This window comes from Macadamia integrifolia, chromosome 4, assembly GCF_013358625.1.
Source record: "Macadamia integrifolia cultivar HAES 741 chromosome 4, SCU_Mint_v3, whole genome shotgun sequence".
Classification (NCBI taxonomy): Eukaryota; Viridiplantae; Streptophyta; class Magnoliopsida; order Proteales; family Proteaceae; genus Macadamia; species Macadamia integrifolia.
This window is the reverse complement of record NC_056560.1, coordinates 26,803,367-26,827,367: the sequence shown is the minus strand read 5'-3', so window position 1 is coordinate 26,827,367 and position 24,001 is coordinate 26,803,367. Positions and strand designations below refer to the sequence as shown.

At 37.6% G+C, this 24,001-nt stretch overlaps 3 protein-coding genes across 3 annotated transcripts in view; 1 reads left to right on the top strand and 2 right to left on the bottom strand.

The window, feature by feature from the left end:
- Positions 1 to 5,919: 5,919 nt before the first annotated feature.
- On the bottom strand, positions 5,920 to 13,655 carry LOC122077425. Its single transcript, XM_042643369.1, has 4 exons — positions 13,517 to 13,655; positions 9,533 to 9,667; positions 9,008 to 9,164; positions 5,920 to 8,891 (listed from the first exon to the last, which is right to left on the bottom strand). Exons 2-4 carry the CDS (start codon positions 9,619 to 9,621, stop codon positions 8,565 to 8,567), a joined length of 573 nt encoding a protein of 190 aa, XP_042499303.1. The 5' UTR covers positions 9,622 to 9,667; positions 13,517 to 13,655; the 3' UTR covers positions 5,920 to 8,564.
- Positions 13,656 to 19,173: 5,518 nt separating this feature from the next.
- LOC122076370 (RING-H2 finger protein ATL40-like) lies at positions 19,174 to 19,971 on the top strand. Its single transcript, XM_042641673.1, has one exon. It carries the CDS (start codon positions 19,174 to 19,176, stop codon positions 19,969 to 19,971), a length of 798 nt encoding a protein of 265 aa, XP_042497607.1.
- Positions 19,972 to 21,020: 1,049 nt separating this feature from the next.
- LOC122076369 overlaps positions 21,021 to 24,001 on the bottom strand; it is a 4,893-nt gene continuing 1,912 nt past the window's right edge. The window contains exons 3-4 of the mRNA XM_042641672.1: positions 23,335 to 23,412; positions 21,021 to 22,982 (exon numbers count right to left, since the gene is read on the bottom strand). Of these exons, the coding sequence (XP_042497606.1) occupies positions 21,021 to 22,982; positions 23,335 to 23,412 (2,040 nt within the window). The remainder of the gene's footprint in view (positions 22,983 to 23,334; positions 23,413 to 24,001) is intronic.

Here is a 24,001-nt window from a genome sequence, read left to right as displayed (position 1 = left end):
TTCATCAATATACACAATTATAAACTGCGAATATTGATTAAAAATTTGATTCATTATATTTTGAAATTCAGAGAGAGCATTCTTAAGGCCAAAAGGCATAACATTCCATTCGTATTGACTGAATGAGACAACAAAAGCTGTCTTATACCTGTCTTTTTCTGCTATTTGAATTTGCCAGTACCCAGATTTCATATCAAACTTAGAGAATATGCTGGAGGCGTATAATCTATTGAGAAGATCCCTTTTATTAGGGATATGGTACCGAATCTATTTAAGAACCTTATTTAAAGGTTTATAGTTGATCACAAGTCTAGGTGCACCACGTTCAATTTCAGCATTATTATTTACATAAAAGGCAGTGCAACTCCAAGGAGATTTACTAGGTCTAATAAGACCTTTAGCAAGGAGTTCAGAAATCTCCTTCTGACAGGTTTCCCTTAATTTTAACACTAACTTGAAAGGTAGGGTCATCAATTTTTTATTGGATGCTCTTCTGTTGGATTTCTGATGATAAAGAGCATATAAAATTTTCTTTGGATGGAATTTGAGTCTGGATTTCATTCACCGTAAGAACTTATGGGGGTTCGATGAAATGAAAAGTAATAGGGTGATTAACCACATAATGAAACAGAGTGCCTAGAAGAACGAACCATTATAAAAGGAGTCCTTAGGCAATGTCCATTATTACAGATAGAAGCAGATGGGAGTTTATACTCAACCTGCATTCTATATCCGTCAGTAGTAACTAGCTTTTGAGTAGTCTTCTCAAAGTATTGCGAAGGTACGAGTCCTTCGTTAATACAATTAATATCCGTGCCTGAATCTATTAGGGCGATAGTCTTTAGGCTAAACTCTCGATTGATAACAATATCGATCATTATGTGCCATCGATGAGTTTGAACCTATTGAATAGTTAAGACTTGAGCATCTTCAAAAGAAACTGCAGCAGTAGTTGCAGAGGTACTAGCTATTGTATTTTGAGTTACTAGTAGATCCTTAAAGAAAGCTTCTTCTTCGAAGTCTGGCTCAATCATTTGGTGTTCATTATATAATTCAAGAGTCTGAATTCTTTGTTTAAGACTCTTAACTTCAGTTTTAACTTCGTTGAGATCTCTTCTAAGTTCCTGAACAGTGGATTCACAGGCTTGAGAAGTAGCCTTAACCCGATTGATTATAGTTTTAAAACTATAATCTTGCACCGCAGGCTGTAAAGCAGGAACAAGGCAAGACCTAGTAGTATCCTTAACTAATGTAATATATTCATGTAATAGTTGGGCCTCAGTTGCAGGATCAGTTACTTGGTCTATTGCTTTTAAGAGAAATGACTCTTCAGTTGAAAGAACCATCAAGCCATTTTCTTTAAGCATTGCCTGAAAAGGATCACAACTGCAATGGAGAGTCTGGCTTTTAGGCTCAGAAGAATCACTGTTGAACTCAAGTTGAGCAATATCTTAATCTAAGTTAGATTCGGTGTTAGACTCAAGGTCGGACGAGATATAGAACAAGACCTTTTCAAGATTTTGCTTTTGAGAGTTATCAATTTCTAAAGCATTAATTCTTGCCTTAGTTCGACAATTATTCTTATAATGTCCTACTTTTCCACACTTATAGCAAACAAGAGGTTTGTTAGTAGGAAAAGAATTTTGAGGACGGGATTTTGAAAAGCGTTTCTTGAAGAAGCGCTTAGGTTTAGATTTATATTGCTTAGCCTGATATTTAGGCTTAGAAAACCTAGAGAGTTTTTTATGAGTCTTCTTAGATCCTGGAAGACGAATCTTCTCGTATCCAAACTGCTCACAAAAGTCTCCAAGTTCTCTAAATCCAGCTTGTCTCTCTTTAGACAATTGCTACTTTAGTTTAAGGTCTATGCAAAGTTGAAGACCTTTATTGTAAACTTCAGCAGCTAATTCCCCATATATGTATTGCTCAAAGGGAATAGTGCCATTATGCTTTGCCTTAAGTCTATACCTTACCTTTTGAGCAAATAAGGGAGGTAAACCAGAGATAAACTTTTCTTTCCATATAGAATTGTTGCAGTCATCTCTAGTAAAGACTTTAGCAAAGAAGACATCTCTATACCATCTATAATGAGATAGTGTAGGACATCGAAGATTCATAAGTTGTTCTCTTGCTCGATCAGCTAAGATTTCAGCTGATTCAACAAAATGGAGAGTTATAGTATAAACTAGGGTGTTTACCGCATCTTCATGATTAATATAAACTGTTCGCTGAGCAAAAGAACCATCGGCAAGCTGTTCTGTTTGGTTCTGTGGAACACTGGTAACAGCACTTAGGATTTGATTTTGAACCTCTTTGGACAGATAGAAATCCCACCAACCGCGAAGTTGGCCGGAGAATCAGGTTGCTATCATTTTAGCAACAGCCGAATCGGACGTTTGATACTGTTTAGCCTTTGTGGCATACATAAGCATCTGCTTTAGAAGAATGATGATTTGATATTCAGATAACCATCAATATTCCATTCAATAATAGAATTACCGTCAACCGAAAAACTAGCTGGCTCGCCTTCCATTTCAAATTGGAGGTCTACAGGAGAAGGCCGAGGATAGTAGTAGTTTGTCAGTGCTGTAGGCATAACTTTATGAGCTTTCCTCATAACTCAATTAAACTGAGGAATTGGCTCAGGAATTGCTGCCTGTGGAGGTAGTATAGACTGGAATTCTTTCTCAGCAATTTCAATCTTTGAATTAGAAGGTTCAGCAAGAGAAAGAGCCATAGCTTGTTTTTCTTTGTCCTTAGAAACCTGAAGTTGGCTGAGACGGGATACAATTTCATCAATGATGGTTGTCTCAATCTTTCTAATTGGGACATCCAAAACAGGAGGAGGTTTAAAAATGACAGATTGGTTACTTCTAGGCTAAGAAGCAGGGGCTTGCCAACGAAGATCTATAACCTTAGCATTAGGAGCGACAGTAGTCATTACTTTATAATAGATACGGTAAATCACTGCGAGATTTTGAGTTCCCGGAGCGATACGATATCCATAAGTCTTCAAAGAAATGACAGTACCATCAAGAATATTAGTATCTGTTAAGGACATAGTAAGATTTGGTCTACACTAAAAATAGACTGGTCCTTCATAGAGACTGGTTTCAACTGTACCCATTAGAGATTCATTAAAATCAAGCATTTTGGCATCTCTAATAGTAGCAAAAACCACACTATTTAACCCTAGAAGAGTTAAGGGTTTCAGTGCCACTTGCACTAATCCAATGTGGATAAACTTAAATCCACGATCTCTACGCCTCTGAATTTGAGAACTGGACAGGAGTTGGATTTGTTCTTGGTTAGAGAGCAGAGTATGGGTGTTTTCGCTAGTCTTTATGACATAGTCACCATGAAAAACAAAAGTTCCTTTATGATATACCTCAGATTCAGGTATCCGGGGAATGGTATAATTATTCATGGCAGCTTCTAAGTTTCTGAAAACCACTTCTTCGGAATTATGAACTGGATCATAAGTCCTTCCGCTTGTGCTAGCATTAGAAGATGATCTTCTCGAACTATATCTAAAGTATGAAGCCATAGTTTAGTGTTTCGAGTCAATAAAGGTTTCGATCTATATATCCTTCTGTCAATACCACCTGCTATCAATATTATTATGCCTTCAAACGCCTATCCACGACAACACGGCTGAGTACAACTTGGGTGTAGGTCAATACGACTTGGGTGAAGGTCTATATGACAAGGGTGAAACACTACCAACTGAATGGTCTTTACGACTATGGCAACTTTCAACTTGGCCCTGACACCATTTGGAGACAGGATCGGGAATGATCAGGATTTAGGCAACTTCAAGAAGAACCTACTCCTATTTCATCCCAATCTCCTGCAACAACCTTAAATAAGGCTGTTAATAATTCTCCCTTTATAAAAACCAATTTTATCCCAGTCATTCCCATTGAAAATATTCACCTCCGTCACACTCCCTCAGAACTTGCCACCATTTACCTCTGCGACCATCTCCATCCATCTTCTGGTGATAAAACTCGTTATTTCTATGAAAGAATTCTTGAAGAAACTCAGAGTGCTAATATTCAGCACTCCTAAAGAAGTGCTCATGTCAGGGCTTATTCGAAACTCAATATAATAAACATCATAAGAGATCGTGAATGGGGACCTTCGCCCTCATTCAAATGAGAATTCCATGATGTCTCTGGCCTTAAACTCAGGTCATATGATTATGCCGATTATGTCAAAGCTTGGGACATGATATTCTTATATCAGAATGATCATGAAACCCATTCCTAGTTCGTGAAGTTTCGTCTTCAACACACCTTATTAGGTGTGCCGAACTAGTTTCTACAATGGTTCTTCACCTAGGGACCACCTGCTTTGGAGTTCCTTCCTACATCTCTTCAGCAATCCGTTACTAAATTCAAAGAGTTCAATCAACCTAGAGACATCATGAAATTCTCGTTTGAATGAGGGCAAAGGTCCCCATTCACGATCTCTTATGATGTTTATTATATTGAGCTTCGAATAAGCCTTGACATAAGCACTTCCATAGGAGTGTTGAATATTAGCACTCTGAGTTTCTTCAAGAATTCTTTCATATAAATAACGAGTTTTATCACCAGAAGATGGATGGAGATGGTCGTGGAGGTAAATGGTGGCAAGTTCTGAGGGAGTGTGACAGAGGTGAATATTTTCAATGGGAATGACTGGGATAAAATTGGTTTCTATGAAGGGAGAATTATTAACAGCCTTATTTAAGGTTGTTACAGGAGATTGGGATGAAATAGAAGTGGGTTCTTCTTAAAGTTTCCTTGAAGAAGAGGAGGCAACATCTTTTTTAGAAGAGGTAGGGATAATGGCCTTCTGTTTAGGAGCCTTGCAAGAATTCTCGGGTTAGAAAATCAGGTAAACTGTTAGTATCTCCTTTAATAAATTCAATATTAAAATAAAAAAAGAAAGAAGCGACTGCCATAGAGCAAAGATCTGTTTGGAGGCCAGATTCTTTACGTCTTTCTCAAGGACATCTTTAGCCGCTTTACAACCCACTCGAACAAGAAATTGTTGATTAAGAAGATCACTTTCAAATTTATTTATAAACAAAACAAGTGAAAGAATCTCCTTTTTTATTGTGGAATATTTTTGTTGAGTAGAATTCCAGGTGCCAGAAGTAAAACGTACTAAAACTTCTTTAGGAAGGTTAGGACATTTTTTATTCAAGATACCTCCGAATCCGAATTCGGATGCATTAGTCTCAACGATTTTAAAACAATCTGGTCATGCTAAGTTTAAGCACGGAAGCTCCTTGGCTTTGAACTTAATTTTTCGGATAGCGACAGTATGAACAGTTGTCCAAGGTTTAGGTTGTTGTTTTAACCTGTTAAATAACGGTTTGGCATCCTTTGCTAAATCCTTGTAGAACTCAGCAATGTGATTTAGGCTACCAAGAAACCTTTGGAGTTGAGTTTTTTCTGTTATCTCGTCAGGGAATTTATTAGCAAACTGAATGGCTCGTTCAATGGGAATAATGGAGCCGAATGAAATATAGTGTCCAAAAAATGCACTTTATTTTGAAATAATTTTATTTTCTTAGCTGAGACAGCTAATCCTGCTTGACGAATAACAGAAAGGAAGATATTAAAGTGTTTCCAATGTTGAACAATGTCCTGGGAGTCAATAAGGACATCATCAATATACACAATTATAAACTGCGAATATTGATTAAAAATTTGGTTCATTATATTTTGAAATTCAGAGAGAGAATTCTTAAGGCCAAAAGGCATAACATTCCATTCGTATTGATCGAATGGGACAACAAAAGCTGTCTTATACCTGTCTTTTTCTGCTATCTGAATTTGCCAGTACCCAGATTTCATATCAAACTTAGAGAATACGCTGGAGGCGTGTATAATCTATTGAGAAGATCCCTTTTATTAGGGATAGGGTACCGAATCCATTTAAGAACCTTATTTAAAGGTTTATAGTTGATCACAAGTCTAGGTGCACCACGTTCAATTTCAGCATTATTATTTACATAAAAGGCAGTGCAACTCTAGGGAGATTTACTAGGTCTAATAAGACCTTTAGCAAGGAGTTCAGAAATCTTCTTCTGACAGGTTTCCCTTAAATGATCAAGCATTTGAGCTGCCAGAGCTTTTGTGGGAATTCGGTTTTCAGAAAAGTCATCTTCATATGGAAGAGTAACAATATGTGTTTTCCGAGACCAAAATGCAGTAGGGATTTCAGAACAAACTTCTTTTTCAAGTTGAGCTTGAAAGAGTAACAATATGGTGAGTTGTTTGTTGTTGATGATGTTGTTGGTGGTGCAAGTACTGGTTCTTTTAGGATTGGCAATTCAATCATGGTTAAGTTATTAGGGCTGCATTTGCATTATCATCGATGTATGTTTTGACTGCCTTTGTGGATATTAGAGCTCGATAGTGCCAACTGCGCCTCAGCCGGATATGGGTTTGGATGAATCATTGGAGGGCAACGTTAGTTTTATGGGGAAAAAAGGATTGTAAATAAATAAAGGGAAAAAGAACGCGACCCTGCTGGCACAGGAACATGGCAGTGTGTTGGCCAATGGAAGGGAGCACGGGAGCATCTTCAGTGTATGGTGGGGCAGAGGCAGCATGGTCTTTCTGCACCCTGCTGTGTCAGGGTGTGGGGGAACGCAAGCGGGTAGCTTCTTTTTCCCATAATAAACTACCAACTTAAGAAATAACACAAATAAGGCTACAATCTAATTAAACTTTCCAAAACAAATATCACATCACAGAGTGACACCTAATCTAAAATGGCTATAACGTTACAAATACAACTTGGAAGTGGAAGATCTTGATTATGTTAGGAAAGTAAATGGATAAGCCTTTTAACAGAACCAAGAGCAATCAAAGCGAGAAGTTTTGGTCTCCAAAATAAAGCTCTAAGAACAGTGGCAAAATAACTAATTTTCTGGAATACAATGCTCCCAAACACCGAACTGACCCAATGGTTACTCGTAGAATTCTTCTTTAGGATGTTCCTGCATCATAGGGTAAATTTGCAGGTAGTTGCATAGGATTTGTGGTTGGGGTGGCTGTTTCATGCAGATTTGTGGGAAATCCTAGCCCAGCTCCTGTTTTTCATTTATCTTCTCTTTATATTAATCTGTCATTGCCGTAACAAAGAACCAAAGTCGTAAGATTCAGCCAACATTTTGGTGACCAGATGCTGATCAACTAGATTAACTGCAATAGATGCAGAATCCAGGTTCCTTCACAAGTATGCTTGCAGGAGGATGAAGAACAGGCCAGAATAGGCCTGCGGTTTAGCTTGGTCTAGTCTTGGAATGGTCTGAACCAGTTTTCTGGTTCTCTTCAAAACCAGATTGTGGAACTTATGTTGATGTATTTTCTTTTGTCTTTAGAAGGCTGGACAGCTGTCATTAAGCAGTCCAAAATGTCAATTGTTGTTGGATGTGTTCATATTCCAAGTCCAATTGTATCTAAGAAGTCAATTGTTTCTATAAAACATGTGATGCCCACAGGCCCAAGATATGAATTTTATGTTGAATAAAGCTTGGTTTCTACCAATAAAATCAGTGAGATTCAGATTTATAGTCGTGAGATGCAGTGGCTGCCTGGTAGATGCTGGGTTGATCAGTGGGATGCTGGTCAAGGCTTGAGCAGGAAAGCTCAGGTCATATATTTTCTTCATTTCTTACTTTGCAACAGGTCAGTTCTAACCTTAATTTCCTGCGCACACTAAATCCTTGTTTCTTGCTTAATATTGCTCAGATTTCAACTCTAACTTCAGGTCATATAATCGGATGTTATTCTGAGTTTTTTCCTGGTTTCAAAAGCTAAACTTTGTGTCAGATCATAACAGAGTCCTATTCTGTTAGGATTCCTGAGTTTCTGAAATTGTTATTACTGCAATAAGTTAATGTTTAAACCCTGTTTCAGATCCTAAATCAAAATATGTTCTGCCCTTAAATCTGATTTCTGATCTACTGTAAATCTGGAATTGTTGTTTGCTTTTGATCCAAGTACTGCCATCAATTTCCTATTTAGAAAGGTCCTAATTCAATTAGGATTCTCCTGAAACTTGAGAGTAGACCCTTAGATTAATTTCAGTTTCTGTTATTCTGTTCCTATACCTGAATATATAGAGCAATCCATTATATTTTAGTTTAAATCTGAAATCCAGAATTCCAGATTACTGTTTATCACTTTCTCTTCAGTTCTGGTCACTTCAACTTCACTACGGTTCTGGTTTCTATGTGTTACATAGTGGCTCTAGGTGATTAGAAACCCATTAGCAAGTAGTCAGGAGTCAGGACCCATTCAAAATCTAGATCTTCTAATTGTTTATGTACATAAACTATGTTTAGCACATGATCCAGTTTTATGGACCTAGAGTGATTATGAAAGCTTCCCTCACCCCAAGTTTCAAACAATATATGTATGATATATATAGAACTAAGAGGATGTATGAATTGTCCCAGGATTCATGGCGAAGGTGATAATTCAACTATCGGTTGGCTCAATTTTTGATACCATGAACTTGCGACACTATGATCTTTAATTCTTTATTATGTCTGTCTAAAAAGGCAAAAATAAATTATATATATTAAGGCCCCTTAAAAACGGGAAAAAAAAAATCTGATATCTGCAAATATAAAGGTTTTTCAAGGTCAGAAACAAGGAAGCAAAGCAGACAATAGAGAACAAAGAAAAGCAAATACCTAATATGACAGTTGATCCAGAGAGTTCCTTTGTGAACTTCATAACCCTCGCAGAATCAGTGGCTCTAGCCCCAAACATGAGCTTCTGAGCCTCTCTGGATGTACTCTCCATGTTTGTAATGGAGGATGGTGGTTTACTAATGGTCGTCTCATTTGTTACCTTGCTCGTACTTTGAAGTTCGCCCTAAATAAAAACTAGTCTTTAATTGTTAAAGTCCAGAACTAATTCAGAGAAGAAATCCAGATGATTGGGGCACATATTAAATAAAGACCAAATTAGCCAGTTTTAGCCAATATTACCTCAAATGACGTGTCCGTATGTTCACCTAACCTGAAATCATCTTCTGATCGACTCCTTTCAATGTCCAGAGGATTTTCAGCTGAGCTAGAATCTTTCAGTGACTCTGATCTCCGGCTTAGCAAAACTTTTCCAGGGAAACTGCGACCTTGAACCAGTCTGGATCACAAAATAGAAAACAAGCTGAGTTTATGCACTAACGCATAAATGGATACGGAATAAGATAAGAGCTCAATGTATGTAAATTTTTTTTTTTAAATTCAGCCTGATTTAGCATAACATGAGACTATAGGAAACTACACAACTCTATGCATTCCCACATAATCAACATATTAAAAAATAAATTAAAGAAACTATGGCCTTGGCAGACCTGGCGAAAAATCAGGAAGACAGGATTTTTTTTGACTGGTTTTAGATCTATATTGGTTTGTAGTGGTGTTGGCTCTCAGCTTGTTGAGTGCTCAATTTGGAGGTCTTTAGGTTCATTGAAAGTACCCTTTCAAAGGAAATGTTATGAATGAGCATACCCTTGAACACTTCTAAGGGTCTGATTGAATCTGGTATCAAGGCTGGGAATGCTCTCCTTTCGTTCCACTTCTCCATCATTGTTCCTCATAGCTTCTTTACAATGCAAATGGCATTTTGGATTCCTCCTTCTAACCCTTTTCAAATCACAGCAAGACAAGCACAGCAAAATAAACAATGATTCAAGAAAAATAATGCCCTTTTTTATTAATAAAGTAAAGATAGATGGTGGACTACGGTCAATTGAAATTTTATGTCAGATCAAAGCCATTTGAAAGAATAAGCATGGAAGTACTGTAGATGAAACCAACAGGACTATGCTCATTGCTCAAACAAGAGGTCTAGTTTTTTATTTGTTTCAGGGAGTGGGTATTAATGGACAATGGACAAGCACAACCATAAGTCACCTATGAACAGGCACCTACTTCTTCCTCGTGGCAAGTCCGATGATGCTGAAATACTGTAGGCAAGTAGACCCCAAGGTCCTCTAATCACATATCAAGTTTCATCCTGAACAAAGCGATGGTGGTGAAGAATGTCCAACATAATTTTATATCCACGCATCGTGGAACGTATACAGTTTTGATCAAACACAAACAAGTGGGGCTTATGGCTACCTCAAAACTCACAAGTGCAGGTTCTCCGAATGATTGCAGCACTTGAAACTAGCTACTATGCATAGGATCCACGCAACAAAGATGTTCTTTTCCGAATTAGGGTTTCACAAACCCTAGCTCTTGAAACCCAAAGAAAGAGGATCACCACGATTTTGGGAGCTTCAAAAAACCCTAAAATCGTAGGCTACTTGTGTTGTCTCTCTCTATCTACATATCTATAGAATACTATCTAGCAATCTCCCATGCATAGTGTGCCAGTGGTGTGAGCCGAGTGTTCCAAGTTCCCATTGCGGTGTGACCCTATAGGGTGTTACCACTAAGATTGCACAAGGCGAGTCCAACTCATCTATAGTATTTAGTATTTGTAACCTAGTAAATAATACTAAGCCCCTCCACTTTAACAACATCACATAACGGATTTTCGGGTATGAAAAATACAATCTCCAAAACCCTAATTCGTTGAAACATCTAGAACAGAGAATCTCGACCATTGATTGGATATGGATCATTTATAAAGCATTTTGCAAATATAACTATTAAATAATAATTAAGTGTTCATAAAAAATTTACAAAACTGCACCGAGCTTAGAATTTTGTCTAATCATTGTCTAAACAATTCTCCTAAGATATTCTCCCTAACTGGTAAGTAGATTCCATGTTGAACATCTCCTCCACACTCATAGATATATATTGTGTAATAGGCCTACTGATATATAGCCAATTTAGGCATCAACCATTAGCACACCAAGGAGCACAAACTATAAATGCAATGGTAGGGACCTCTTAGGTATGGCGACAAAATAACTGTTCAAAAGCCTTGTTGTATAAAAAACTGACGGTGATCCATACAAGACTCACTTAGATCCATGGTTTAAAGTATCTCTGATACCGATACGATACCCTCCGATACGTATCTTAAATTTAGCTGACCGATACGATACATACCGATACGATACATGAAATTTTAAAAATCCTTTCGTATCGATATATGTTACGATACATACCAATATACATCGATACACCATCGATACGTACTGATACTCTATGAAAAATATAAAATCAAGGTGAAATATACGTTTTTTGTATGTATCAGTGAGTATTGGTATGTATCAATCGGTACGTATCGGTGAGTATAAGTACATATCGATGAGTATCAGTAAGTATCAATTGGTACATATCGGTGAGTATCGGTATGTACCGATATAGTGCGCTACGGTCATATAATGGCCAAGATGGGTATTTTTCAGAAAACACAATTTTTTGAGGGATTTTTGTTCCAAAGTTGCTGTCAGCCATATTTCTCTCTAACTAAAGTGGAAATCAAGGTTGGGAACAAGAATTTTACATTTATAGGACAACTACAAACCTTGAATTCTTAGTGCGATACCCTCAATTTAGTGTTTATGCATAATACATGTTATCAATAGCTTTTTTTAACAATTTTTTTATGAAAAAGTGTTTAAAAAGGTGTTTCATATCCATTTATATGCATATCTTTAGCGTATCTTTGATACTATACAATACCCTCCTATATGTATCTTAATTTTGGCCGACCGATACCGTTACTTTAATCCTTGCTTAGATCATGTCCAACATGCATACAATATGAATGTTCACATTTATATTCTTGAATCACATTCCGAGAAATATACAACATAAACTTACGAACAGAATGCCCAATACAATCCCTTGTTTTGGACATTTTAAGGTATACCCTTAGGACAACACATTGCACATAAAATGATAATGCAAATTAACTTATTCTTGAATAGGGTTTGATGGACACATCAATCTAACAAAAATCTGGCCAAGTAGAAATATAAAGCATTGAAAAATCTTGGAATTACCAAAAAGGAGCATGCCAATACTTGGACTGCAGAGAGACATGTTTGGACTACAAAGAGGACGCATGCCAATGGATAGAAAGGAATATGATTGAATCTAAGTCTGAAATTAGATACAATATACATGGCTGATTCAAACCATTCCTTGGATATTCAACGATCTATAATGCCAGATTACCCATCCAAGTGGCACAACTAGGTTTTCCCATTCACAAATACCTCGTGGTTGTGCCCATCCATAATTCCTTTCGCCTTGGTTTTAACTAGTTTCTTTCTTTTTTCCAGCAATGGATATTAAAGAAATCGTTTAATTTTCTATTAGAATGATCGTGTAGCTACTGGAAATCCAATGTTTATATGAGCTCAGCCAGTTAATGTGTTCTAGGTAGCAAAAGGTAAATTTAAGTATATTTCAATGGAGGAAAGCTGAAGCATATTACAAAGCATTTCTTCTGCTTCATGTGATTCTACTTACAAGAGGTAGGTTTAATACCGTAAACTCTTGATGACTTGGTTGTGAAACATAATAGAGAGGAATGTGAGTGCCAATGTTATGTTCAACAAACTCCTAAACAAGTGGTCAAAGGTGTGTAAAATGTGCTATAGAATTTTTCCGAAATGAGTCAAAGCAAGTCAAAATGACCGAAATTTTGGTCGAAATGCCCAAACTAATAGACACCCCTATATAACAAAATAAGAGACAAGACTTGAATCTATGAACCAATTAGCAAATAGAATGCAATTCGTTCAGACTTTAGTAGTTTATTCTTCAATAGAAGAAAGTATTGTCATTCTAATTCAGACTCATCACATCCACGGAACAAGGAACTAACTGGACAACTAATTTGTCTCTTCCCACCTCCACACATCCCTAACAAAACTGAGTAACCAATAGGACAGATCTAAATATTGAACTGAATTATGCATCAAGTTATATGACTTTATTCCTTAAGGTATACTAACAAAAGAAAAAGACACCGGTTGCTAGACCATTTTTAGGTGCCATTCGGGTATAGCTCACGGCAGTATAGAAAATACCATTTTGAATATGATGAGTATTCAGAAGATTAATAGACTAAATTTTGAGATAAGCTGTGGTTTCAACATAGAATGTACTGACAAATTCTACCATGAGGATCTCATCCACTCACAGCCCTTGTTATTCCTTCGAAGATCTGATCTAAGCAATTCTTCGTTAGATTCTCTTGCTTCTAGTTCTCGATTTCAATTTCTTACGATTCTCAACTTGAATTTGTTACAAACATTTGTGGATTCAATTGATCTTACGCAGATCAGTGACTAGAAAAACTGTTTAATATTCACATCATAATTCCAATTCCAATTCTTTCAATCTGATCATAAATCGGGTTAAAATTACTCCAGCCAATTGGGAATGCAAGAGCCAACGGAGGATTTCAAGCTCTCTGTTGGGTCAATTCAGTAAACAGAAAGAGTATACGTGAAACCCTAACCCTATTAATACCTACGTGGGCACTGAGAGAGCAGAGAAGAGAGAGAGACGTACCTGGTGCAAGCGGGTGTGGCGGAGTCCCGACTTCCGAGTGCCGGCCAGAGAGCCTTCAATGGTAAAGAGAACGGAAGAACAAACAAAAAAATAATAAAAAAATATAGAAAGAAAATACTTCCTTGCTTCTCACTTTTCATATTCATTTATTGGGCTTGGAAGTAATTGATCTACCGAGAAAATTACATGATTACCCACTTATAAGTTTCTCTTTGCAAAATTATTCATTAAAAGTTTCAACAAACAAAAATACAAAAAATTAAGTTTCTCTTTACAAAATTACCCACTTAAAGTTTAAGTTAACAAAAATACTCAAAATTGAGTTTGGGTTTACAAAACTACTAACTCAAAGTTTTAGTAATAAAAAAATACATGATTATATGTGGAAGATGAATAATCATTATTTAAGGTAGTTTTGTAAATTCAAACCTGATTTTGGGTATTTTTGTTAACTGAAACTTTGGGTGGGTAGTTTTATAAACCCAAATCTAATTTTGGGTATTTTTGTTAACCAAAACTTTTTATGGGTAATTTTGTAGAGGGAAACCCAAAAGTGGGTAATCATGTAATTTTCCCAAAAAAAAATTATGAGGCAAGCAATGGAAGTGTCCTCGACGTTCACTTATCTTTTGGCAAAAGTTTTCCTTCAAAGCAATCGCCCTTGCCTTTTTTTTTTTTCTTTCTTTTTTGCTAGAGGTTTTGCTGAAATACAGCTAGCCCCTGCACAAGTGAAAGCATTAACCATAGTGAAATTTCCACTTTTAATGAGGAGTGGAGTAGTCATCAAAATGTCAATAACTCTCACTCACATTATCTCTCCCTGCTTATTTTGCATAAATAGTTTTAAGAGATGACATTGATGATGGTGCAGTGACAGTGTACCTCCACAAGGTTCGTCCACGGAGGGTGAGTCAGGGCCTAAGATCAGGCCGAAAGGCATAGTCGATGGACAACAGGTGAATATGCATTATTGCATGAAAAAGACAATGTCGACCATCATCTCCCTCTTTCTTATTGTATTGTATTTATTTCCATCTTTACCAAACAATAAATATCTCTCCATCTCGCTAGTCTAGTTTACTGTCTGAAAGCACAATTAGAAAAGATGATGTGGAGGGAGCTAATGCGATGGAAGCTCGTTTTCTTTCCCATTTCCATCAATTTTTCATTAATATTTCTGATGTGATTGCATGAATAGTATTAAATTGTAGCAATATATAGTTCAAAAGTACTAATAAATAATAAAGGACAACCTTATATTAATAGTTGATGTGAATGATGAATACAAAATGCGCAAAGAAACATATTGTTATTTTTACCTTTCCAAAGGAACAAAAACTCATGACAGACTCGATTTTCTGGATGATAAATTGAGGGAGGCAAAAAATCTCCGTCAAATAATAAAACTTGACATATGAGTAAAAAACTTAAGAGTAAATATCTATAAATGCCTCCATGTTGCGAAACTATTAGATTTAAGGACTGAGCACTCCAAGCTCCGTCAATACTCTATCCATTAATAAGATCCTTGATACTTGATTTGCCTTTTTTCCCCCTAAAGATGGTTAATTGCAGGATTTTTTTTTTTTTTTTTTTTTTTTTTTTTTTTTTTTTTATCTATGATGGTTATACCTCTTATTTTGTATGGTTGCAATGCATTTTGGGTTTTCCCTGATTTAAAGCCTTTGGCATTCAATTAAAATCATACCAACCATCTCCAAAGGAGGATAAGCCGTTTGAGGACTAGGAATAAGAACAAAATCATGAAACCAATTATAATTTATGATGAAATTATGGACATGCACACAAAAGATACAAGATGGGCGTTTTTTTGGTTGAAAGGATGGGCTTCTTTGCTTTTCATAGATCTTGCTTTCTCTTAACTTCTTCTTTGAATCATGTATTATAGGAAGCTCATAGGAAACGCAAGCTAGGGGTCTTTGTCAAGGACAACAAACCGCCAAAGATCAAGGATGGCAATAAGTAGAGGTTTGGTCTGATTACGAGGATTTGATTTATTGGTTCAATAATGATGGACATGAGCAATTGTCTTGGGCTATGTTTAATCTCCTATATGATATATGAGGAAGTGTTTTCTGATTGGACCAATGCATCAACACGGGCGTCAATGTGTCATTTTACATTTGATGGGGTGTCCCCATGTGTCTAGGCTTAGGGACCACATCTTCTTGCAGAAACCATTTTCCCATGTTATATTTCAGCTTCTGAAAACCCATTGAATTTGTAGTGTTTATAAAAAATGATAAAAAGGTGATTTCAATAGCGTATTTATTAGCTAAATAAGCAAACTTACCCCAAGGGGGTAGCCAAGTAGTTGGCAAGGGACCTCGCCTCAGGAAGTGTGTAGTTTCGAGTTCGACTTCTCTTACCTCCTTCGGCCACTCACACAGGGTGTTTAGTACTCTTCACTGCTTTCAATGAAAATTGGATAGTTCTCATTCAATCTTGGTACGATCCAGTCCATGTGGTTGTGGGATCAATATGAACCCGTAGGACTAGTCAAGCTGAAGACTTAGATACCCATTGTTAGCAAAAAAATTAAATAAACAAACTAGAATTGTAAAAATGTATGATGACTATAGTTGATGATGTACATAAGTTTTTTTTCCAAATATTTAGTTTTATTTTATATCTTTAATTCATTATCGACAGTCCTTTTCATTTACATGGTTAGTATCTATAATATGATAAGTCAAGCTAGGTTCAAATTTTTTGAATTGATAACTCCCAAGATATAACAACAAGTTTTTTTTTTTTTTTGGACGGGAACCCTGCCTGATTATATAGTTCAGGCCCAAGGGTAAAACCCAATTATACACAGCCACACCTGACTTGTGTAACAGATCAGTCGTGCAAAGACTCGTGTTGGAGAGATTTACTAACACATAATGCTTTTGGACTAGTAGAGCTACACCCAAGGTGTTTGAAGAGAACCTATCTATCTTAGAGTGACATTATCAAATCACCTTTCTCTACGACAAGACTAGGTAGGTTGTCGTTGACCCAAAGCTTGCTTTGGTACGTGGCTCCCTTTGGAGAGTGCTCAGGATCTTGGTGAGTGGATCAAGTCACCTTGATGGCATCTAAGTCATGGAAGTATTATGTATTAATTTAATTGCTTCTAATAAGTGTGGTCCCTCTCCCCACTGCAGGCCCCACCTTCGATCTCTTTCTTGCCCTTACTAGGTCTTGTATGGCCTCTTGTGGGCCCTTGAATCTTACACCCTTAAAAAAAAAAAAGGGTAAACATCACTCCCCTCCCCTGAACTAAGGCGAAATATCAACTGGACCCACCACCTTTACGAAAATATCACTCCCCTCCCATACAAGAAAAAGAAGCTATCTAACAACCCCCAATTGTTAGTTTTGGCTGTTAAGTCAAGTTAATTTTTTCATAATCCTCAAAATAACCCCTAATTTTGTAATCCCAAAATTACCCTTAAGTGAAAGACCCCCTGAAATCCATCCCTATTCCTCTTTCTCTATACCTGAACCGAAGGAGAAGGAGAAGGAGAGATCGTCTTGATCGAAGCATTTTTTTCTTGTTCATCTTTGTTGTCTTTTCCCCTTTGGAAGCCTGAAGGAGAAGGAGAAGAAGCTTGAAGGTGTTCGAAAATAATGGACTTAGAAATCTCAAGAACAATGGAAGGGACTGAAGTTGTAGAAGTAGCAGTTGGAGATGTATTAACAGAATCCTTAATTTCCATAACCAATGATAACGGATCCAAGAGCCAGAGCGAGGATGGATCATTATCACCTTGGTCTGTTTGTGCCATCGGCCGAGAACCCATATCTAGTTTTTCGAAATTGAACAAAACCCTAACCTTGCTCATCAGATATGAGCTGTGGAAAATAGACTCCGTCGAGCCTAATTCAACCACACCATTAGCACAAGGAATACAAACAATCATTTGCAATCCAAAAACCTGACCTTGTCGTGCCCGTTCACAAGGTGAGTTCTCAAGCCTCTCACTTCTGGTGAACCAAACCGGTGCCGAAGTGTAAAATGCCTGACCCGGAAGGCCAACACCGTTCACAAATGACTGAGTCATCGAAACAAGAAAGAACCACTCCGTATCAGTAACCTCTTCATCAACAACATCGTCCGTAGAAGCCGGCACACCAGAAATTAATGAATTGAGTTCCCGAAAGGAGGAGAAGATTGAAGGAGAAGGATCGATCGCCTTCATTGAAGCTTCCACATGCGACAAATTGGGTTTATTACTCCATTTTTATTTGATGTTCTCTCTGTTTCTCTGTCATTTTTAATGGTGGATTTTTTCTCTACTAAAGCATTTGCATTTCCTTTGATGCTCAGAGAGATCCTATCAAGTTTGGGGTTTTCAATGGATCAAAATATGCTTTTTGATAGCATTAGTGCAAATTTTAATCTAATTATGAATCATATTTAACACTTTGCAAAATTATGCAATGGGATACCTGAATCTGTTTTTGTAGGTGCTTGATATACTCAACTGCTTCCTCTAACATGTTAGCAGTATTTGTTTACTGTAAAGTAACCCAGGAAACCATACACCGCGATTACAAAGAACCGCTAATTCAAGGTTTATTGTCTTTAGATTATAAAATCAGACATTGAGTGAACTTGGAAATTCCTCTAAAACCATGTTTTAAGTATTTATAAGATTTAATGAGGTAAGCAAATTTACCTTGTCCATATTGGGAACCAGTTCCTGAAGCTTCCTTATCTTGTCACTGATTCGAGTCCTCAGAACCTAATCAAGGAACAAACTATCATATAAAGAAGCAGAAATTTTCAGAGTTTCTGAAATTGGGTGTCGTTGAACTGTTTACAGGAGCTTGAGAGAGACATTGGGTTTGTGAAAGAAGCTCGTCATCTTGGAACAGAAAGTCGAACCAAGTCGTTGGAGCTGATCGGAACCGGGAGAGCCTTGTGGTGGGCATGTCTGTCTCAACAACAGAGAAGGAGGAGAATAGGGTGGATTTCATTTGTTATTTCACTTAAGGGTAATTTTGGCATTACACAATTAGGGGGTATTTTGGGGATTATGAAAAAATTAACTTGACTTAACAACTAGAACTAACGGTTGGGGGCTGTTAGATAGCATTTTTTTCTTATGGGGCAGGGGAGTGATATTTTTGCAAGGATGATGGGTCCAGTTGATATTTCACCTTAGTTCAGGGGAGAGGAGTGAAGTTTACTCAAAAAAAAAAAAATGTTGGCTGCCAATAAAAATGCTTCCTTGACCTTCTATACAAAGAATAATTTTCCTTACTCAAATTTGTAAGCCCAACAGTCACTTTATCCTCAAGTTATCTGACTCCATCATTATCATGTAGGGCCCAAAATTATTTGTCCAGATAATCTAGACACAGAAGAACACAAAGAATTCTGTTAACAAAAGAAAAGTCTCAAAACAAAGAAACATGATTCAGGGTGGTTCAGTGTTTGGTTTGATTCAGATCGAAGTTGCCAACCGAAAGAAGCATGACCCAGGTGATCCAAAGATATTTATTTGTGATAGTAAAAATACCTTATTTTTAGTTTCTTCTTCTCCACTTTCTAACTAGCTAACTAGCTTACAATCTTCTTCAAAAACCCCCATTAATCACTCAAACCAATTGAGAGACCAAAACCAACTCTCCTAATTGAGATGGACAATACAACTTCCCAAAGCTCTACTAATGATCTGATCGCAGCAACCCAATATAACATGGACGTAAATATTATGCGCACTGCCCTCGTATTATTTTTGGTGGTGATTACTGTTGTTGTTGTTCTTAATCTTCTTCATCTTTACGCCAAGTGTGCTCTCCGTTGTCGAGCCAGGCTTCATCGTCGAACAACCCATCTTATCGACATTACATTCACCGCCGATGAACATATGAATTCGCACGGTGAACCACCTAAACATGGGCTTGATTCATCAATCATTGCGGCTCTACCAACGTTTTCATATAGAAGTAGTGATGATAGAGTTGATGATGATGATGAAACAGATGCTAAAGAATGCACAGTTTGTTTGGGCACCTTAGAAAATGAAGAGATTGTCAAGGTTCTTCCAAATTGTAAGCACATTTATCATGTACAATGTATTGATATGTGGTTGAACTCGAATTCGACTTGCCCTGTTTGCCGCACAGGGGCTAAACCTTTGGAAGAAATAGGTGATTATCATCATCATCATCAAGCACCATCTTCACAGCAAAATGAGACAGGTATTGATGGGATTGTTGTAGGAGTTGCTTTGCCGGAGGATTCATCTAACTTGCCCATTACACCACCAAGGTCAGATCAGATTGTACAAGATATTGGTGGTGCGCCACCGGTTAAGGAGGGTGAATCCGGACTGAGTTCCCTTCGGAGAATTCTTAGTCGGGAGAGATCAGTGAGGACAAATCGACACGAGTCTGGGCAATCTGATGCAGAGGAAGATCTTGAGAGGCAGTGACATTTTTTAGGTTCCCTTTTGTATTATTCTTTGTTATCTTTTTTTCGGGAGGAGGTTAGGCACGCCGTTAACTTATCTCAAGCTAGCGGCTCAACCAATATGGGGTGGGGTGGACGGAGAACTTTTCCAAGAAGGGAGGAAAGAGAAAGACACAGCTTTAGCATGTCCAATCTTTTTCCTTCTTTTAATTTTTTTCGGTAAATGAAAATATATTAATCGAGAGTCAGAAAAACTTTTCCTCAGAAATGAAGAAAAAAATATTCATTTCTATTTTGAGATGGAGAGGAAGTGAAATTGGGGACACTTTCGTATGATTTCTTGATTAGGATAGAGTTCATAAAGGGGAGCATATTTTTTATTGTTGGTTCTCTTCCGATGTATAGATGAGTTCCTTCATTGGGTTCTTGGTTTTGAAGGATTAATGGTTGTAATTTTTCATATAAGAATGACTAAAATGCAAGTATTCTTTTCTTGCCTCTAGTTAGTTAATATTTGTGTAATACATATCTTCTAGACATATCATATCAAATTATTGAAAAAATGTATGTTACCTACGTTTCAAAATATGTGAAAAAGAATACTGCTCTTATGAAGATCCGTATTGAACATGTATTGAAACATATGAAAAAGAATACTGCTCTTATGTAGATCCATATTGAACATGTATAATGCAGGTAATCCACCAAAAAGATGGAAGATCAAATGACAGAGCAGACAACGATTGAGGAGGAACGGCTGGGAGTTCTTTGTGATATTGAGGTGAGTATATAAAGTGATAAGGTATTTTGGGAAGGGAATGGAGAGAGAGAGAGGTAGAAGGAATCCATTTTTTCACATAATAATAGGTATTTGTAGTCATTTTTTTCCTTATCCATATTTATTTACTATGGTCTTATCTTATCTTAAGAGAAATATTTAAATTTCATAATGCAAGGGTTTGGCGAAAAAAAATGAAAATATTCAATAGTTCTTGAGAAATAATTATTATTTTATACTTTAATTAAGTTGGGAGAATGCTGAGTTTATTTTACATAAGTCGATTAAGATATTTAGCCTGCTCGTAAATAGGGTCTTTTTGTTTTGAACCCTAGATTGACACGTGGCTTCACACTATTTGCCAGCTTCACTCCACGTTTGCGAAACTTCCGCCACCAGTGCCGCTTCTTGGCTACCTTACCATATTTGGGCACCTTTCCCAGTCGTTTGATTCCCCTCAACGACGCCTTAGATTTCTTCGACTGCCAAACGTGCCTCAATAACCTACTCATGAGGGCATGGAAGTACCCTTGTTTGTGCTGACGTGGCGTCCTTACAGCCACTCTTTCTCCGTAAATCTCAGCCATCAACTTTCTATTGTCTTCTTTGCTTGGACGGTGAAGGATTTGACGCAAGTGCTTCTTAACGGATTGGTTACAGACATGATTCGGTGCTGCACGTCTTACTTGAATCTCATCACCATTATCATAATCTTCATCATGATTATGGTGATGGTGATGATGATGGTGGAAGATAATAAGCTTATCCTTTAATTTCCTCCACCGACCAATAGCCTTTGGATTGCCCTTATGACCTGGCGGGCTGATGTGATCATGGGGTATATACATTCTACTCTTTGAAGTGGGATCCACCATCTGCCTTGATGTGGATCCCCCTGGTTGATAGGTCAGTGATTCCTCACTAGTGTAAGAATTTTGACTCGATGTGGATTCCGTTTCATGATAGATCGGTGGATCCTCAGTTTCATCAGAGTAAGTATCTTGACTTGTCCACGTAGAGCAGGAATCCGAATCCTCCGGCGCTATGATCACTTTGGCCTTTCGCTGATGTGGCAAAGGTGTACTCTTCAGAGTACTCTCTTTACGGGTCCCACCCCATGCCTGGTAAGATGGATCTCTAGATCTTGTACTAACTGCCGTAGGATCACGAAAACTTGGTCTTTTCGTGATTTGATGTGACAGATTCCTTGTCCTTATCATACTCTTGCCATTCCTCGGATGAGGGTTCAATGACTCGTTCCTCATAAGTGTGGGTCCCACAACCAGAAGAGATTTTGACGGTTTAGATCTTCCACTGCTGTCATTATAAGCTTCTTTGGGTTTCCTAGCCTTCTGATTCGACGAGTCAAGCATCTCTTGAATCGGTTTCTTGCCATTCTGACTCATCAATCGACTCGGTAACTCATTTTTCACTTGAATGGACTTGCCACCGTTGCTTGGATCAGGGCTTGCCATTCTTCCCTTATTGATCCGGCTCAGCATCCGACTCGGCAACTCATTTGTGTCTGGAATGGCCTTTGAAGCATGACTCGGTAACCGATCAGGCAAAGCAGGTTCTCTGATCTTCCTACTTGCTTGACTTATTTTCTGCCTCGGCAAACTTTGGCTCACTCTTCGACTCGTCCCAACCGCATTGCCAGTCTGACTCGGCAACGGACCTTTCTTCTTATGAGTCTTACTCTCTACCTCAGTTGTCTGAGTGGCCACGTCCTTCCGGATCATTGACCCAACCCGAACCGTATCATTAGCCGAACCAACTGGATTTTCGGTTTGATCCACATTGATCTCAGCTTCAATTCGCTGAATTGCTCGTGCAAGTTCTTTAGACACATCAATCAGCTTCTCAGCTTCATTGTCACCCTCATCTACAACAATGCAACAATCGGTTTTTGACCCGACCCGAATTTTATGGGCTCCTTTTAGCCTTTGCTTGTAACAGCTATTCTTTTTCACTTTGGCCAAATCTGGACGCTGCCGGTAACATTTCCGGCAAATCCGATCACAACTCCATGTGTTTAGGGATTGAGTAGCAGTAAATTCAAGTTTTCCAGTATCACCTCCAATGATTGCCGGAGATGTTTGCTTAATCTGTGACTGATCATCTTCATCTGAAGTGATAGCGTGGGAACTCATTCCCGGGTCCTGAATTTGGACGTTGTTCTCAAGAGTTTGTTGGTTACCATGTCTCACCAAGTCCTTGGAGGCTATGGATGCACCAAGCTGCCCTGAAATAATCTGCTATGTCAAATATATATGAAGCAGAGTAAGAAAATTATCACAGCCCACTACCATAAGCCCATAATAGGCCAACCTCACTAAGCCCATTGACTTGACCTATGGTGTCCAGAATCAGGAAAGGGCAAAAATGATCTCCCCACCCCCAATGAAAGGCAGAAATTTCACCCATGTTGATGTTTCCCCATGTATTCCCATTGGACCCCACACTGATGCAAGGGCCAAGCAATGGGACAGAAAACTCTCCCCCATAAACTAAAATGCTGAAGACAAAACCAGAACTTAGCCATGAACCATGGAACTATAACTTAAATGAATCACAGGTTTTGGTTATGATTTATACCAATCTTACCTTAAAATGAGACTGCAAAGCTTGTTCAGTTGCACAATCCAACAGATTCTTCAGTAAAATTCTTGCTTTATCATCCAACTGTTCATTAACATGAAAGGAGCTAATAAAATCAGAAAGGAGATATAAAGAAAAATAGTTTTCCCATATATATATATATATATATTAAAGGACAGGAAGAGAGTCATTTTTTGTATACAACAACCTAAACATGAAACTGCTTCATCTAGTTCTTTCACATGGCAAGAACCCCTAAGGCTCTTTACTTTCCTTGTATGTCAAATTTCATATGGCATGAAACTTTGTGGAAAGGTAAACCTCAAACGTTCCCCTACTCACATGTTAGATTTCATAATAATTTGAATTTACCAAGTGATAAAACAAAGAATTGAAAAAATCCAATACAATCAAAAGGGTCCATGAGACTACAATGGGGTGTATGACATATAATAGAGGGTATGGTATTAGAAGGGAAGGGAAACGATTGAATCATATTTAGCACATTACCCTTCCTGGTAACAAAACAAGGTATGCTCGTCCAAAGATTCTCTATGTCTGGTACTTCGAAAAAAAGAAGTGATAAGCAGTGGAAAGTGAGGGGAGACCTATCTCTTATTAATATTGCACATAAAATTTTTACACACTTATAGATGAGTGTCTCCAAAAAAAA

Excerpts from the sequence above, each read along its gene's own strand:
- LOC122076370 (XM_042641673.1), top strand. The coding sequence starts at position 19,174 with ATGGACAATACAACTTCCCAAAGCTCTACTAATGATCTGATCGCAGCA.
- LOC122077425 (XM_042643369.1), bottom strand. The coding sequence starts at position 9,621 with ATGAGGAACAATGATGGAGAAGTGGAACGAAAGGAGAGCATTCCCAGC. Across the intron at positions 9,165-9,532 it reads ACCCTTAGAAGTGTTCAAGG|ACTGGTTCAAGGTCGCAGTT; the intron begins GTATGCTCATTC and ends TTTGTGATCCAG. Across the intron at positions 8,892-9,007 it reads ATACGGACACGTCATTTGAG|GGCGAACTTCAAAGTACGAG; the intron begins GTAATATTGGCT and ends GTTTTTATTTAG.